Genomic DNA, 19,692 nt, shown 5'->3' on the forward strand with positions numbered 1-19,692 from the left:
GGTTTAAGCCTGGGTGAACAATTCAAAAAAAACAAAAGAAACATCTGAACTGACTGCTCAGATATGCGAAACAGAATACAAATATCTTCGATCCATGGTCAGCAATCTTTATGACACCATTCTAGAGCCCACAGACCACAACCCCAAGTGGTGGCAGAGTAAAGCAACCAGCCAAGAAGAACTCAAGAGTTCTCCACCCATAGAAATTCAGACTCCAACCCCAGATCCGGGACTACTGCTATCACAATGCCATGACAGCAAATGCTCATGCTCAACACCTGCAGTTAAATCTATCACAAAAAAGTCTCAGAAGAAAAGATTGAATACTTCAGTGAAGAGGCACGTGTTACTGAAACACTGGCAGCTTTCACCATTTTTCTTTTCTCCCGCTTTCATGTTTTTGTGATGGCAAAACCCTTTTCTTGTAGAATGATAAGGTGAGCAGAGGCACCTGCTGTTGATAGATTTGATGCTGCCTTCATTAAGATTTGAGAGTCATTTTTCAGGGCCCAGGAGGGAGGTTAATAACCCATATTTCTTAAACATCATTAATCCAAAAGTAGGTTTTCCTCTTACATGATCATTTGTTGAGCTGGAACTCATTCTTCTTTGGATTCATTAGCACAATCTCTTGTCATGACGACACTGGGCATGCTAAAGGGATGGGGCTGCTTTCTCGTTTGTTGTAACATTGCTGCCTTTGCCATAGCTATGCAAAAGCAACCTTCTTCCCCACAGTTATTTAATAAGAATATTAGCAGAAAAGAACACAAAGCTATTACTGTACACTTGGACTCATTCCTGCTGACCAGTTTGACTGTATATCCTTAAAGGCAGAATGCCACAATTCCATGTTGTTATCATACATCAAACCAACAGAGCATGAAGATGATGCTTTAGTACAATACATCACCAAACCCATGTTACTCTAATGATATATGCAGGGGTCCTCCAGGGGGTACATCAGCTCAGCTCAATGCTACATAAAAAGAACTACCGAAGTCAGTACAAACTCTAATCTCATATAGAGAATGACTTGTTTATACAGCTCTGTATGCCATACACTGAAATGTAAGTAAAATATTAATAGTCCAATCGATTTATTTTACAATTATATGGTAAAAATGAGAAAGTAAGCAATTTTTCAATAATAGTGTTCTGTGACTCTTTTGTATTTTTATCTCTAATTTTTATAAGCAAGTAGTTTTTGAGAGGTGAAACTTGGGACTGTGCAAGACAAATCAGACCCCTGAAAGAGGTACAGTAGTCTGGGAAGGTTGAGAACTGCTGCTATGAAATATACTCATATTGTAAAAGTGGCAATTGAATGCATGTTACTCAATATTCATATCAATAATTTGAAAACCTCAGTAGAAAGAGTTAAAGGTAGATCCCACAACCAGTCAGGTCCAAATGACCATTCAAGCTACTCTGTTGGTTAGGCAATCTTTTTTACTTGGATGGAGACAAGCACAGAATTCAGCTCCAGTGTATATTGATTATGGTCACACGTGACTGAGGAATTCCTTTGTATTGTAGAGTATCTGGATTAAATGAGGTAGAACTGGTGGAAAATTTTCAGATTTCTGGTGAAAACAGTAAAAAAAAAAAAAAATGGTGATACATTTTTGCTGTTTTGACCAACTTATAGAGTGGTTGAAATTTTTTCAAAATTTGGCCAAAAAGTTTTCAATCACCTGTAAGATATAGGTAAACATAGACCATAGACTTTAAGGTCATAAGGGATCATTATGATCATCTAGTGTGATCCCCTGCACAATGCAGGCCACAGAACCTCACCCACAGATTCCTGTAATAGACCCCTAACCTATGACTGAGTTCTTGAAGTCCTCAAATCATGCTTTAAATACTTCAAAGTACAGAGAATCCACCAGCAAGTGACCCATGCCCCATGCTCCAGAGGAAGGCCATTAGTCTGTGCTGGACATTGTGCAATTGAAGCTTCATGCAAACATAGGGTAGTGATTTGAGGACTAGGGATTTTCCAGGTAAAAGTAGATGGGTTGTGTGGGATATTGCAACAGAATTTGCTGGGAGTAAAAGGCAAAATAAAGGAACTGCTATTATTTTGGCTACAGGCTGGACATACTGGGGCTAGATCCTCAGCTGATGCAAATCAGTGGCATAGCTCCACTGCCGATAATGGAATTATGTCAGTTTACACAATTTACACTAGTTAAGGATTTGGCTTATTTGCTGGGGCTTTGGGAAGTAGAACTGCCCACTTGCAACTTTATCACTGACTTTGCCATCTCTACAAGACAAATAGTAGAGCTGAGTGGGAAACAGTTTTTCTATCCCATGAAATTTTTTGAGATACCAAAGAATTTCCCATCCTGAGTTCAGACAAAAAGTTTAAAAAATTTGAAAATTTTCACAGAAAAAGAAATTTGACTGGGTCAATCAAAACATTTTGTTTTAGTAATTTTGAGATGTTTCATTTTCATGGCAATGATTAATTAATTAATTACTATTACTGTAACTAGCTTAGATTTCAAAAGAAAAGTAATTTCAACCTGGCAAACTGGAATTTGTTGTTTGAAAAATGTTAAAAAAAAAAAAAACATTGGCAATTCTGATACTTTTTTCCTCCAATTTTAACGTGGTTTTACATTGAAAAAATTATCAAAACTGATCCTTTCCCACCAAGAGTTTTGGTCTTCTGGAAAATTGGTACTTTCCAACAAAAATTTTTGTCAATTTAATAAACAGGACTTGTGGACATTTTTAAAATTAATAACTTATGCTATAGCTAGAAAACACCCTGTATCTCCATTTCCAATTTCTCTGCCAATGAAATGTTTGAATACTGCTACTACAGCAAAAGGGGGAAACACTACACAGGCAAATGACAGCTCATCCTAGTACATAATTAAATTTAAACAATGCTGTCTGATAAGCATTGCTTATTTTTCATTTTTGGGTGTGAACAGAAGAATGATAAATGTGAGGAAGCAGTAATTATAATGATGACACTCACTGTTCAGTGAGGAGTGTGGAGAGAATACACTTTCAGATTCATTGTTGGAATATTTAATGAAATCACTAATTAAAATAAGATTGACTCTAGACTCCAAATGGTTTCTGATGAAAATGTATTTACTGCAGCAGAAACATTCCGGATATAGAACATTATTATTGTGACTAATTGGCTCAGGAGTAGTGGGCTCTGAAGTTTGAAAAGTTTTGATAGGAATAACCTGGATTTTCCATAGCAGAATCTCATTGGAAAAGCATGGCTTGTGCACAGTAGAGTTGCTTAAATTCTCATGGATTGGCCAGGACTAGAAGTGGGACTATTAGCCTGCCACAGCATGAGTTGGCCCTTTAAGAGGGTTGAGGTCTCAGCGGAACCTGTATCAGATTTGGTCTGGTGGTGGTCTCCCCAGGTGGAAGCAGTGAGTGAAGTCACCTGACAAAGCATCAGATGACTAGGAATTGGGCTCTCTGGAGGAATAAAAGGACATTCCTGGCTGCTTGGCTTGTGGGTGAGAATCCACTGGCTTATATAGCTATATTGGAATATACCATTTAACTTGAGTGGTGCGACACATTTGGGGTTGAACTCAAAATGCAGCACCAACAACAGTACAAAATGTTTGTGATTACCTAAAAAGAGCAAGAAACGTTTGCAAAAATCTTCACTGGAAAGTGCATGTACACAGAGGTTTGAAAGGATGATTGCTGATCGAGGAATGTGGGTCAAACTCAAACCTAGACAGATTTTAAGTGTGTTCAGTGTCTGAGTCTAACCTTTCACTCAACTTCAAAAAATACTATAAAATGTAGTTCTAGATAGAACTAATGTCTCTTTCAGAAGTATATGTTGCACATACATTTTTTAGTTTTAAAATTACATGAATATGTTTTATTTCCTTCAAAACTTTTTGTTTTGGCAGGAAAAAAAATTGCTGGGTTTGGTTTTAGGGATTTTTTAAAACCAAAACATTTCTAAACAACCCAAAATATTTTCTATTAACACTTTGCTATTTTTATTCAAAAACTTTTTTTTAACAAAATCTTTTAACCCAGTCTAGTGTTTCATTTTCTGCCTGCAATTATTTCTAGATATGATTTTCTTAAGTACTCAGAATTGGCTGAATACTGCTCCTATTGAAATCAATGGGAGTTTTACCATTTATGTGACTGGAAACAGAGTTCAACCAATACTGAGAGTATTGTATATGCCACCCTGGCTGTCTGAGCTTCTGATTACTTCCATAAATCAATTACCTGATATTAGACCATATCTTGCAATTTGATTTATATGGCTGGATCCCTAGGCCTTCATAAAATCCCTCTGAAGTTAGTGGAAGCCCTGTGGTATAGAGGTCCACTTGTGCAGATCCAGTTGCAGGAACTGACTTCTGGACTGCATATGTAACAAACTTGCCAATGCAAAGATGGCCATCCTCTTAAAGAGAAGAAAATTTGGCCTTAAATATTTCAGTTCTTCTTGGATCTCAAATCCACTCTTAAATACAAATTCTTCCAGACAGTGGTGCGTGTACTGCTGATGTTCTACATTAATATTAGAAGAGATTAAATTTGCATCAGTAATTGTCAGAACTACACCATCATAGATGCTACACATCACACAGAGCTGAAATTTATCAACTCTAAAAATATACACTGTGCAATCACCACAGAGATCAAATGGAAAAAAATTATTCACTTTTCATTGCTTTTTTAAATTGCTTCATATAAATTTGAATGAACTTCTTTTTCTGGGCACAGCATACTACAAATAGCCCCAGGGTTTTATGACCAATCCCTTATAAATTATGTAGAGCATAGATACAGATGGAGACAAATAGGAGAGAATTCAGATCCAGTATTCCCTCATGATTTCCTCCTATATGCCTCACAAACTGGGTAAGAATGGACCAGTCTCAGAAGCTCATCTGCACTCACAGGCACCTAGGAGGTTATGCACGTAATTCCTAATTTTCTAATGTATTAAGCTTTTGCTAGCAAAGATTATAAATTAGAAAGTATTATTTTCAACTCCATGCCCAAGGGAATTACTCATGTAAATTCTCAGATGAACTGAGCTGAGCAGAGGGCCCTAGAGACAAGTGATTAGAAAAATTAAGAAAGTTCATTGGTCTGAAAGGCATCTAGCAAGGACTTTCATATTAACATTGAGCCAAATTCTCTAACTTCAGTGGAGTTACACTAAGGATGAATGTGTCCCTTTATGTTTCCAAGTGTTTGCTCAAATAGCCAACGTCTTCCCTGCTAATGCAGAACATTACAAATTTAGTTGAAACTTGTGTCTAAAAAACCTGGCATTAGGGCCCTTAAAGACATGGTTATGGCAACTATGATTTAGACGAACCTTTCCAAGGCAAGCACTCTGGACCTGATTCTTGTTTACATTAAGGCCATTTTACATGGATTTAGCAGTGCAGATGGGTCTTAAAGTAGGTGTAAATATTAACTTACTCCCATTTACATCATTTGACAGTGTAAAGGGACCTTCAGGTGGTGTTAGTGTAAATGAGACTCAGGCCCTCTCTTTTTATACATGTCTGAACTGTAATTGGCCCACTATTCTTGCCATGCTAATAATAAACTATGGCGTTCATTAATAAAGATATTTAATCACATGTTTTCAATTATGAAGACTTTCAAGAATTTTTTTCCAACTTTTCAACCAGCTTTAAGGCTTGTAAATGCAACAGACCAAAAAGCGAGCCTACTATTTTGAGCATCTTGCTTATATAAATAGTAGATGAGTTGTCAAAATATTCAGGTTATAAAAACTGTAAATTTCACTGGAGAGTTTGTCTTTGAAGTAGCAACAAAGCTAAGAATTCTTGGCCTCTAAGAATCTGTGAGAACAGTGTAGAATTATGAACTCAATGGAAACTTGGGTAAATTTACATACGGCCAAATCTTACCTTGTGATAGCACCTAAAGTAGGCAGCACGCTCATCTGAAAATTTTTCCAGTCGTTTTGGCCCTTTGCTTGAAGCTTTCTTGAATACTAACCAGCATCTCTGATAAATCTGGAAGCACAAAAGAGTAAACTTGGCATCTCTAGTGACTTGAATATCATGGACATTTCCATAACATGTTTTCTTTTTGATGCTTTCGGTTGTAAATTATTCACTAGTCACAAACTAGTTGCTTACAATAAAAATACAACATTGTATCCACAACGGATCTTAGATAGACTTACTGAAATCAGAAGAAAGAAAATGAGTGTTTTAAAGACAGATACAGGGGGGAAAATCATCACTGGCCTAATTTCAGAATACAATGGCATGAAGAAAAAGTTTCTGAACAAAATACTTGTCTGATCATTTTTCTTAATGCTAGCCACTAGAGGGAAAAGATGCAAATCATGGACTTGCTAGTGCAAGATAATTTCTGATCCCAAGGGATCAATACTAAAGAGAGAACAGCTGAATGATTTTTATTTAGACATTTTGCATTATTGTAATGGGAAAAATTAAAATAGACATAGGATTCAGTCTTGCTACACGCACTTCAGATAGTGACTTGATAAAATCTTGATCAGAGTAGACAGGGAAAGATCTGTACTGGCCTAACAAGGACAGGAGATGACACTGTGTGTTTCTGAAGGGACTGGAAAAGTTACTGGGTAATACAAAGGCAAAATCATTCCTTTGTCCTGGAATCTAGGACCAAAGCTTGGTCCCAATGAAGTCAATGAGAATTTTAGCAAGATTTAATCATTAATCATTCCCATATGCTCACTGTATTCATCTGAACCTCAGGTTTTTTTTGGAAGGAGCTTCTCTTCTGCTTAACGGAACACCAGAGAAGTTGAAGGAGTATTTCAAAAAGCCCCCATAAATCCAGCTTCGACCCACCTGCCTCTCTAACTACTACTCTATTTCCCTTACTCTGTTCACCTCCAAATTCAATTGTGCCACTTACTTATTACCAATACTTGTACTATGGTAGCATCTGGGGGCCAACCAATATTGCTACACTTTCAGAAAGGTGTGCTTATACTGGAAAGAGTCCACAGAAGAGCAACAAAGTGATAAAAGGTTTAGAAAACTTGACCTATGAGAAAAGGTAAAAAACTGGACATGTTTACTCTTGAGAAAAGAAGATAAGGAATGTTGACATTAAAGAATCATTATGTTTTCCATAACTAAGACCCTCACCCCTTTCTAGTAGATTAAGCATAGCACAGAACAACATATACTTACTTATAACATTGAAATAGAAAATGAATAATTGTTAATGGCAAGATTAAGAACTTTCATAGCTACATTTTTAATGAAGTACCACTCAGGCCATGGTTTTGGTAAGCATAAACATGGTTTTGGCAATTCTTTTACATAGAATTGCTAATCTTCTTAAAATGTTATTGCTGACAGAATAAAGATAATATGTTTTTTTTGAAGTTGTAAGTGAAATGATACAGAAACGTGCAATGACAAATAAAAAGACCCTTTTTTCTGGGACAACCCAGGGCATGGTGACACAAAAACAACATGATCCAGAAGATGCAAACCCAGCAGGAAAAATAGGAAGATGGGTAACTGAAGGTTGCATGTGCACAATGTATGGTTTAATTAAAATCCAAAGGGTTAATGTGCTAAAAGCCAACTGAGTAAAGATGAAATAATCTGTAATATAGAAATATATAAAAGACCGAAGTGAGCATGAGTCCAAACTGGAGAAACACCAGACCAGAAACCGAAGAATGAGACTGAAGGACCAGGGCAATGCATCAGAAGAGACGATGATTATTATGAAAGGTGAAAGAACTTCCTGGTGCCTCCGGAATGTGGTAATTTGGGCCCATTTATCAATTCTGTCTTGGCTGTTATTATTTCTCTGGAATAAATGTATGTCCAGACATTTTCAGTGAGAATAATTCCATCTAAAATTGTACAAATAAAGGCAAAAATCGATTAAACCTAAATTGGGTGGATTTGTGACTCAGGTTCTCAACTTTTACCCTCAGCAGCTGTTATAAAGAGGACTATGATCAATTGTTCTTTAAGTCCACTGAAGATTGAGGAAGTAGTAATGAACTTAACTGTAGCAAGAGAGATTTAGTTAGATATTAGGAAAACCTTTCTAACTATAAGGGTAGTTAAATTCTGGAATAGGATTCCCAGGGAGGCTGTGGTGGAATCCTCATCACTGGTGGTTTTTAAAAACAGGTCAGACAACCCCATGTCAGGGATGGCCTAGGTTTACTTGGTCCTTGGTACTAGGTTCCTGACCTGACAGCCTTTTGAGATCCCTTCCAGCTCCACATTTCTATGATTCTAAAGCACTGTGGCCCCATTGTATGAAGTACTGTACAAACACAGACCAGTAAATAATCCCTGTCCCAAAGAGTTTATAATCTAAAGAGACAAGATGGACAAAGAGTACGAAAGGGGATATAACACTAGCAGAGTGGAAAATGTGGTGGGCTGAAAGCATCATTTTAGCGCTATAGGCAGGTGCATGATCAATTTTTTTTATCAAATTGACAGACCTTATGAGTTTGTATTGTTCTGACTGAACAGAACGAGATCGTACATTTCTGGGGTGCAAGGCTAGGATCAGGGATATTGGGTGTCACCCAATATGTAATTCACGTGTGGCTGGGCATAGCACTTTGGTATGTGTCTGGGAGTAACTTGCATGCTAGAGGCTGGGGTAAGTGGTAGTGTGGCAGCTCACACAGCAAAGCAGGGCATGACTGCAGAATTAAGGGGGCACAATGATCCAACAGTCCAGATTGTACCCTGGGGGATATCACAATAGTGTATCTGATTATGGAAACTCCCAAACAATACTAGAGCATGTGAATCAGATTTAAGCATTAAAAATAGTGCATTGAGAAAATAAGCATGTTTTAGAAATCTTTTGGGTTCATTAATTCTTACTCAGTTCTTAACTTCCACTATATAAATTAGGCAGATATGTAATGGATCATCAGGAAAATGAAAACATTTAAAGGCAACCATCACATTCTCATGATGATTCCAAGCAAATAGCCTGAGGCTATGTCTACACTGCCGGAGGCACTGGCCATGCAGGATCGATTTTGCAGGTTCGACTGAGCAGCAGTAAAGACTCATTCAGTCAAACCCGGAAATCGACTCTGTAAATCCACCTCAGCAAGAAGCGTAGCGCTGCGTCGACGGAAGGGCATTTCCTGTCTGCGCAGCGCAGTGAAGATGCCGTGGTAAGTAGATGTTAGGAAGTTGATGGGAGATACGCAAGTTACTGTACGTAGTTTGCGTATCTCCTGTCAACTGCCTCCGAAATCCACGGCCAGTGTAGACCAGGCCACAGAGAAAATGGTCTTGTGCTTAAGGTGCTGGTATGAGAATCAGGATATTTCGGGTTTCTTGTCAACTCTGCCACAAGTCTCCCATGTGATCTGGGTCAAATCATCCAGCCTATGTATACTTTAGTTTCTTCATCTGTAAAACTAAATGATAAAACACTCCTATCTCGCGGAAGTGTTTTGAGGATAAATTTGTTAGTATTCATGAGGTGATCAGACAGTAAGGTGATGAGCACCACTACATCTTTAAATGAAATATCTGTGTGTATTAGTTACGCACTAGTAACAAAATGATCCATTTACTGTACAATTATACAAACTCCAAAACTATAGCAAAGTACTTCTAAGCAGTCTTCAGAGCCTATCAGGCTTCACCCTAAGTCTAACTAAGGGCAGGTCTACACTGCTGCCAAAATTCGGCGGCAGTCGACTCTGTGTAGCTTATGTAACTCCTGTCAACTTCATAACTTCCCTTTAGCGTGCCATCTCCACTGCACTGCGCTGACGGGAAATGTGTTTATTTGATCGACTTCTGGATCGATTGAGCATATCTACACTGCCGCTCAATCGAACCAGAAAAATTGATCTGATGGTGGCAAATTTGCCGCTGTCAGTGTATACATAGCCTAAGAAAACAAAGGATACAGCTCAAACTCAATAAGAATTAACAGGCCAAATCACCACTGTTATTAGCAAGCCAGACTTGCTTAACATCAATGGTGCCCATATTCACAAGCAGAGAATCTGACCCATGGATCAGATCTTGCTTTTGACTTTTATGCTTATACAGCAGGATGTTGATTGCAAAGAACAATAGTAGGAAAAAGCCTAGAGTTATTATTTTATCACTCTTACCAGAGTATCATGGACTTTACTAGTATTTTTCAAAGCAAACACAAGAATAGTTACTTACTGCCTACGTGTGATGTCACATTGCAATGAGAACACTCAAGCAGAAAGCTGCACAAAGTAAAAGAGTCTCAGACGTTGATTATACTTCACACCTGGGAATGTTTGAGAACGTTTCTGAATGAGAGCAGGAGGTTAGTAAGTAACATTCGATAGTACTTACTTTGAAATACTATCTTGACAGTTTATGGGACACATACTAAGCAAGTCATTAAGCTGTCAATTTACTTAGGATAACCTTCCAAATACCAAACTAAGCAGGTATCTTTATGGTACTTTATAAATGTTAGGAGGAAATATAGAAGTACTACTGAAGATAATGTCTTCTAGTTTCCTTTGATCTAAATTTGGATGAAAGACTAGTGATTGAATACACACACTAATACAATTTAAAGCCTGAATTCATGGTAGTAAAATGTTGAATGGCTTAGTTTAGAAAAATTCATAAATGGATCCATATGTATTTTATAGAAAACTAATGTCTACACAGATTAAACCCAACAAAATATAAATGCAGTTAATGAAGACAAAGACTAGAGGTCATGTTATGAAACTAAGAACATACAGAAAACTCAGAACTACTTCATGAAGAGGATTAGGATTTAGATTATAAACCCTTTGAAGCAGGGACTGTCCTTTTTACTCTTTATGCAGTGTCTAGCAAAACAGGGTCCTGGTCCCTGGCTGGGATCCTAGGCACTACAGTAATACAAATAATTAGAAAACATTGCTGGAGAACATCACCAAATCAAATAATTTTATATTTATTTAAAAAACAAGGGGCATGCAAGGTCTCCCCACTTATGCACTCTGCCTGAGTGAATTATCTTCCACATCTCTGATGGAAACACTAATTTAAGGCCTGATCCAGAGCCCACTGAAGGCAATGAGAACTTTTCCACGGATTTTAATGGGCTTTGGATCAGGCCTTTGGAAACCAATCAGTAGTGTTCATTCTGGCTAATTCCCATGGAAAATCAATGAGAATTTGGCTGGAATAAAGAGTTCAGAATAAGGCCTTTCATTGGATTGAAACAAATTGGCTTTGGCTGTGGGGAGAGGAATATCACATAATCTGGATTTACATAAAGAAAACACAGTACATACTTAGAGCCAGTTATTTTGAAAGTTGTGTGTGAGTGTCACTGATTAATATGCATTTCCCATTGGATGTTCACACACACATACCTCTCTCATTTGTCATATCCATGTGTAAACCCACAAACCCTCTGCCTCTTCTAGAGAGGCCATAGTCTGCCTATGCGCCTGCTCCAAGACTAATAGACATAACTATGCAGTTCTATTGCATTAAGGGCCTTGTGCAGACTGGAGGCCACATTAAGAATAGCAATCAAAAGCAGCATTACCAGCTTCCCTTACCAGCTCAGACAACAGTATGTCTACAGAGATTTCATTAAAAAAGTGTCACCAGCTATCCCCATCGTACAATTTGGATGTTACCAGAAATTTCTGTTAAATAATTATTTATACCTCTGCACTGTTGTTGTAAACCAAATAATGTTAAAGGAAAGCAGATAACCTGTGTCACGTAATGACTTAAAAAATAGTGTGGCTGAGTTTATAAAGGTGCCCAAGGGAGTTAGGCATCTAACTCCCATTGTAAATATTGGGCATGGGGTGCCTACCTCCCTTAGGCTCCTATGAAAATCTCAGTCTATGACTAATTCAGCAAGCATTTGCCTGACTAGTTGAAGTAGAAGATTAACCTCATTAAGTTCAGTGAAGTTACTCATATGCTTAATTTTAAGTACATACTTAAGTACTTTGCTTAATCAGGGCCTATGTCCCACACCAGATACAAAGGTTGGCTTATGAGAAGTAGCCTCAGATTCTCAGTTTTACTCCCAACAGTGACTATTTTGTTGACTAATTGTATTTATTTCCCCTACTTTTCAATCTTCCACCACAAGTTGTCCTACTTTCCATTTTATCCTTTTTCATTCTGATTATTGCTCTATTCTGCTAATGACTTTTATGGTCTCCTCCCCCACCCCCCATGAAGAGCAGTTTGGCACATTTACAACCTATTGAGAATTCTCTCAGATTTTCCGGTATATTGGCAATTCAGAAACATATTCTGTTGAACACTAGAGTTACTAGAGTTTGTGAATTGCATTGTTCAAGGATTTCTAAAGAGTGACCAAGATGAAAACCCTCTATTTAATCTAGCAGAAATAAGTCCTACTTCAAGACTTAAAAAAAAATTAAAAAAAAAAAAAAAAAAGACAAAAAAACCCCTTCTTCATTTACCTGGCTCAGCAATTAGGACATGCGTTACAACTGTTTTTTTCTGAGTGTCTTTTTTATTTGTTATGGGGAAGATTTTCATAGGAACAGTGAGGAGTAAAGTACCTGACTCCTGTTTCTGTGTCAGAAAAATTTCCTCCTATTTGTATTATCATGGCAACCTAGTGGCTCTGGCCAACAATAGGCCCCTTTGTGCCTTGCTATAGAATACAAGAGAGAGACCCTGCCACGAAAAGCTTAGTCTATTTTAACCATATAAACCCTACAATTTGAGGCAATATTCTCCTCAAACCCTTCTCCCATTGAGAGAAGAGGCTGGAGAATCACACTGGCCCCCACGTAGGGAAAAAATAGTTAGAGATTTTTATTATATGCCATTTGAGTATTGATCCCGATTTTTTGCCTCACTTACAAAGGAAACTACCATTTCAATTCAGAAACTTTATAGCTCAATAAATTGGAAAATAAAAGTCCCATCATCCCTCTTTTATGAAAGTATTAAGGTCTTGATGAGAACCATTATACTGGGCTAGTGATGTTACCTTTGTATATAAAATTGATTAGTGGTCTGGTCTTAGCCGGTTACAATAAAATAGAGAGAGAGACACAAGGTAGTCAAACTTCATTGCCTTTATTACTAAAAGTTGTCTTTTTATCTGAGAATAGTGCATAACAAAGAGAAGCAATCCTTATGGAACCAAAGCTTGCAGCTGAAGACAGTCTCATCCCAGTCCTGCCCAGTTCAATCAATAACTCAAACTTACATTCTTTTATAGATAGACTGTCGACAGATCTATAACTTCCTTTTTTTACATTCATGACCATTATGCATATTTGCTTTTGTCGGGTACATGGAAATTTCCAAGTACATTTTGCAATATATAAATTTTCCATACTAATGCAGTTAGTACATCTTAAAGCTAGAACACTTGTTTTGATAAACAGGATATTATGCATTAAGCAGTTAAACTTTCCACTCTTAAAAAAGTTTACACAACGTTATTATTACAAATTATTCTTCAATCTTGGAAGAGGTTTGATTCACTTGACAGTAGGGCTTTATGTAGCAAGAGGCCCTTTGAGCTAACGGTCAATAGTAGATAGAGCTGAGCACAGAGTATGGAGTACGAATCTGTTTCAGATTCCAACCCTGGTCCTACATTCTGGCTTTAAGGTTTTACTATAAATACTGTCAAGTGTGATTTCATCCTCAAAGTTTATGTTTCCTATGCTGACTAGAATGATTACAGCTGCACCTTTCAGATTGTTTGGTATATACCTATGTGTCTTCCCTATTCTAGGTGCACTTGCCTTACCCAGCTCTACTTCCATTAAACAATTCTATGACCTGATACTTAGGGTTTTTTCAGTGAAATAAGTTGAAGGGCCTGCTATTACAACAGAAGATGGTCTTTATTAGGTATCTTTCCATCCAATAAAACATGTAATTCCTACCTAAAGTATTTGAGATGGAGAAAGTAAATTAATTTTAAAATGTCCAGCTATACTAACAAGAATACATACATGGAAAGAACATGGATTGAATTAATAGGAAGATTCACATGGATACTGTTTGTCAATGGAAGTGGTTACATGATTTGTAGTTCTACTAAATAGGATGGGCTTCCCTATAAAACTTTACCTCCCTCCTATAGTCTTTTGACTCTGATATTCAGCAATTTACAAAAGACATCAGGAGGATAACTCCAAGTAGACAAAATATATTGTTCCTATAGAGCTTGGTATATCCTCTGTGACATGAGGAGTGTTTAGGTCCACATGGCACTATAATCTCCCATCCAAAAGCAGTAGGTATTTTCATATTTTGCACTGACACTTGCTGACTTCACTCTTGCTACCAGAACACTTAATATGGGTTCTAAACTCATGGGAATGAATTAGTAGATTGTAGCAATTCTGGCAGGTGACACCAACATTTGATCATCAAAGGACATGGTAGAGGAAAATGTAAGTAATATTTACTTGGCACAAGACAAGACATGTTTGCTCTCTGGAAATCCTCAATATGCAGCAAAGTACAAAGTTATGAGAAATGTGGCTAGATCAAAAGATTTGGAAGACAAATAATTTAGAAAGATGATGTTTTGGGAATTCAAGTACCACAGCAACAAGTAAGTTACAAATACCATGACAGACAGATCAATAAATCCATGCTCACCACTTCACCTTCTCTGCATCCAAATAAACAGGAAGAAGGAAAAGAAATGAGGACAAGGAAAACTAACAGTGTTCTGATGGCTCCCTAAGTGCAGATTCAGAGAAATAATTAACCTAATGCGTAAATTAAAATGGAACAACAGTAATACTTCTATATTGATTCAGACACATGGCAGCTACTACAGCAAAAAGCTTTACACAGCTAAGAAGAAATCTTGAAGTCAAATGGCAGGAATTAGTTACGGGTGAAAAGATACAAACAACGCCTAAACAGATACCACTGGGACTTCTGAGGCACCTGGAATTCCTCCCAGCTCAATGTTTGACTAGACTAGCCAACTACCAAGAACCAGAGAAAAAAACAGGTGACACTGAAGAGGTCAGTCAAAAAGGAATTTGACGAGATAGTAGCAAAATCACTAGAGACTTCATGAGCAGAGCTCTGAAGAAGAATTAGAGCAGGACAAACAAAGGAAAAAAATTAAAGTCAGTCAGTTATTTACTGGATATATTGAATGTTTTAATCCTTCTTTGGTATTGTTGCATTATTTTCATGAAGGATATGAATCAAACAAACTCAAAGATAGCATATGCATTAGAACAGTCAGTTCATCCAGATTAAAGCTATTTTTAAAAACATCATCATATGATTCTTAATGTCAGCAAGTAAATGCTACATATTGTCAGGTTTATGGGTATGATCCAGTAAAATGCTAAGCTGTCTGTCCTCAACCTAACAAAGCACTTCAGCAAATTGCAATTACAGATAGAGACCCAGGCCTCAATCACACTTATAAACCCTATCATGTGTTCTACAAGATGCAGTTCACACCTTCATGGTCATACATGGAAAACCAGATTAGCCTATTACAATACTGCGGTCAATGACAAGCAGAGCTGGGTGGGAAACTGGTTTCCTGTTCTACAAAAATCTTTGCTATGGCTTGGTCTACACTTACCCCAGCGATTCAGCGGCAGTCGACAGGAGTTACACAAACTATGCAGAAAACTTGCGTAACTCCCGTTAACTGCTGTGCTTCTCTTCTGTGCACCGTCTTCACTGCACTGCGCCGATGGGACAGTTCCTGTAGACACAGCGCTACGCCATTTGCAGAGGTGGATTAATAGCGTCGACTTCTGGATCGACTGAGCGGGTCGTCACTGACTGCTCGGTCGATCCAGATAAATCGATCTGGTGGCGACATTGCCGCTGTCAATGTAGACATAGCCTAATTTGATTTTTTTTCCTCAGTTTGAATTGGCATTAACAAGAGACCTTTGAAATTTTTCAAGGCCTCCGGGATCCATCCATGCCAGAATAGCCAATAACCCAGCGGTTAGGCCATTCAAGTGAGATGTTGGAAACCCAAGTTCAAGTACTCACTCTACTTAACTCAGAACAAGGACTTGAACTTGGATTTCCCTCATCCCAGGTGAGTACCCTAACCACCTGGCTATTCGGGGAAAACGGGAAGGGAGAAGGAAGTCTCTCTCCCTCCCTCCCAAATTTCAGCCTGGACCTGAAAAAGCCTTCCTAATGAAAATCTGCTTAAACATATGAGCTTTAATTCAGCTCTTTCCAATGCAAAGCCATTTTTTCACACACACACACACACACACACACACACACACACACACACACACACACACACTTCCCAGCCAGTTTTTGTGACAGGACTTGATCAAATGAGCAGACTTGATCGAGGAAAGTGCAAATTTTAAAATAGATAATTTAAATGTTTTCTTTGGGGTATCATTGCCACAGGCTAAGAACTAACAAAAATAGCTGTTGCAGGGCAGTTAGCTATATACATAACTAGATTAACAGGTTAATTTGCAGTTAGCAAGGTTCTATCACTTCACTAACCCAGTAGTAATATTGTTAATCAGTACTTTGCTGGAATTTATACTTCTTAAACTAGGAATAATAAATAACATGGTCACATGGAGTGATAGTGAGTGAGCAACTGGCTGGATCCCTTAATTGTTTATTTACAGACTAACACTTCTGTGTTTTGTTGCATAATATAATCTGCAGCCCATTCTGTGATTGGTTAATCCAGGCCAGGATTCAAACAGGCCTTGTTCCCCAGTCTGTGAGCTGAGAGTGTCAATTTTCTAGCATCCCTATCTCCATAGCAGACTCAGTATAAAAACCTTTTGTTTGCTACACTAGAGTCTGGCACAAGAGAAACTACATACAAAAGCATTCTTAACACTCCTACATTGGTGTGTATTAATATGTATCTAAATAGCCAAAGTTTTAATTTCTATTAACATGCTGTGAAAATGTTGGCTCCCGCTAGCACTAATTCATTAATGTAGAGAGCCACCAAACAGAATGGGACTGCCATGTTGTGACCCTAAGAGCATCCCAATGCCAGAAAGAAGGGGCTCCCTGATATCAGGTAATGAGTTTCAGCTGGCCTGACCAGCTCAGTGTACCTCAATTCATTAATGTCAGTCTGTATCTAATAGATGTCATGTAAGGCATCATTAGAAAACCAACAACACACTGATTATTAATATGCTTGTGGGGTGTATGTACAATACTGTACAAAGGACTGTACAAATATGAAAGAAATATGGGACTAAAATGTGTTTGAACCAGACAAGTCTGGGGAATGGATAAACAGGTGTTTTCCAGACAAAACAAAGACTAATGCCTCCATTCAGGTGTAATCACAGACAACTGGCAATCACAGTCAAGTGGCCATTCATTGGCATATCGGAGGCTACAGGAACAAATCAATTTGCATTGTAAAAAGCACAAATTGGGAAGAAACCAGTATGGAACCTTCTCCATCAGACCCCATGGCTATTTTCCTCAGAGTAGCGGCACTGGACTTAGAGAAGAATACATTTCAAAAGTTCACTGGACTATAAAAACTTGGAGTTCTTTGTCCATCTTTATCTTTCACCTAAGAACGAAGGAACTGAGAACTTTGGACTGTGACAGAGATTCTGATCAAGGAGGTGGTAAGCCATTTTGTTAGAAGAAAGTGTGATAAGAATCTTACCTTGAACCAAGAACCTAGTTTTGTTATGTCTTAGTCCCTAGAAATCATTTTTAAACTTATATTTGCTTGTCACGATCTCGGACTTTGTCCACTATACTTGAACTCACATAAAATCCTCTCTTTTTGTTAATAAACTTGTTTTACTTTCAATCTAAAGCAACCCAGTGCTGTGTTTGAACTGAAGTGATTGTTAACTCCAGTTAACACAACAAACTGCTGTGTTTGTCTCTTTAAAGAAGCAACAGACCTCATTACTTCCCTATGTGTTCCAGAAAAAGGCTGGTAGATATTTCAAGGTAAATGGTTTGGGGGAAACTCAGGACTAAGGGTTTATTGGAGTCACTTGGCAAGTAGAAACCAAGACCAGAGTGTGGCTGTGGTGTATAAAACAGGCTGCTGGAGTCAGAGTTGCTTAACCAGGGCTGCTTGTTATACCGACACTCAGTCATGCTTGTATGCTGGCTGGGAGCATCCAGACAGGGAGCTGAAGCAACAGAGTATTCTAAGGCACTCAGGGTTACAAGACAAGTGATGACACAATCTTTCACTGCTCTGGGATGCACCCCAAGAAAAAGTTACACGTGTATGTAAGACTCACCACTTATGCCCAATAAGAGTGCCAGGACAGCCTGGTTCCTCTTCCCATAGATAGAGAGGGGACGTGTGTTTTCCAACACACTCCCATAGCCTATGTGTGAGAGGATGGAGGAGACAATGTATTTGTCTCTTTATGTAACTTAGTGCTCAAAGACAATCAACATAATAGACTATGTATCCTATGTATGTCTCCTTAGGAGATAGATACGTTGTCTTTACAACTCTCACACTGTTGTCATGTTGGACTTTTGGACCATACGAGTAAAACAATGTAGTCTTACTACAGAATTGAGTAAGATGTGCAGAAAGGTGATCTCTCCCTCTTTAGTATCACTGCACCCTAATGTAATCTCATTGACCTTGTAGACCCTAAAATAAAGGTGCTAAATAGAACATTATATAGCTATTACCCTTTACATGTGTTTTCCAGCACCTGTTACTACTGAAAGGCAAAACAATTGCACTTTGTACATAGATTGTCAAGTCTAGGCTGCTTCTTAAAACATATTTTCAAAGTTCTTGGTTGCCTTTATTTCCATTTTATCAAAAGGTAAGAATTCATCAGTTCAGTGAGACCAAACACTGAAACAAGTGGACACCGAATTAATTCCTCTCTTATGTTACTCATGTTATTGATGATAGCTACTCTACCAACTCCTTAAATCACTTTGTATATGGAGAATTAGTACAAAGGAATATGCTCTAACTGGCAGATATTACGCAAAATTCAAAACATTCCATTTAAAAAAAGTCAGTATCTACCTGTCTTAACTCTGGAAAAGATAATTGGCATAAAAGGGTAAATCCTGCCTCCTACCATCATTTGTGGGTATGCAGTGCAACTGCAGATTCTCACAGGATAAATTAATTCAAATTAACTAAAGGCATGACTTGAAAGTGGATTTAGTTAAACCACATTAAACCTCTTTCTGGATGCTTTCATTAAAAATTACAGTGGCCTTAATTCAGTTTAGCTTAATTCACATTGGAAGTAAGGCCCTTTTAATTCTGAATAAAGGTGTCTACACAGAGATTTAATTCATTTTAATTAATCCACTTTAAATATTAATCCAGATTAATTTTTGAGAGAGTTCATAGGAATACAAGCCCTAAGAAAAACGTGCCCCCTGCCATGCACAAACATTACAAATGTTACTGAGTCCATGGTCTGGAGTCACAGTTGTGAAGCAATTCCATTGCTGCTTCATGACTGTAGGGACGAGAATATTATCTGCTCCCCAATCTCTGATATCCCGCTGCATTCAGGCTGTGTGCAGAGAATGTGATTTGATCCTATGAACACTAACATACTCAGTTCATGCAAAAACTCCCGGCATCCAAAACCATTTGCAAAGCCATCTGTGTAACCCAAATAGAATACAAAGGAAAATGGAAAATGCTAATTTTACTGGGTTC

The 19,692-nt window shown here is 37.9% G+C and overlaps 1 protein-coding gene across 1 annotated transcript in view; it reads right to left on the bottom strand.

Annotated features, from left to right (window-relative positions):
- Window positions 1-19,692, bottom strand: part of DOK5 (docking protein 5) — a 77,139-nt gene that overhangs the window by 32,988 nt on the left and 24,459 nt on the right. Inside the window, exon 2 of the mRNA XM_067554205.1 lies at window positions 5,928-6,035. Coding sequence (XP_067410306.1) covers window positions 5,928-6,035 — 108 coding nt within the window. The remainder of the gene's footprint in view (window positions 1-5,927; window positions 6,036-19,692) is intronic.

This window comes from Emydura macquarii, unplaced genomic scaffold, assembly GCF_026122565.2.
Source record: "Emydura macquarii macquarii isolate MOO-44397 ecotype Brisbane River unplaced genomic scaffold, CSIRO-AGI_Emac_v2 contig_1483, whole genome shotgun sequence".
NCBI lineage: Eukaryota > Metazoa > Chordata > Testudines > Chelidae > Emydura > Emydura macquarii.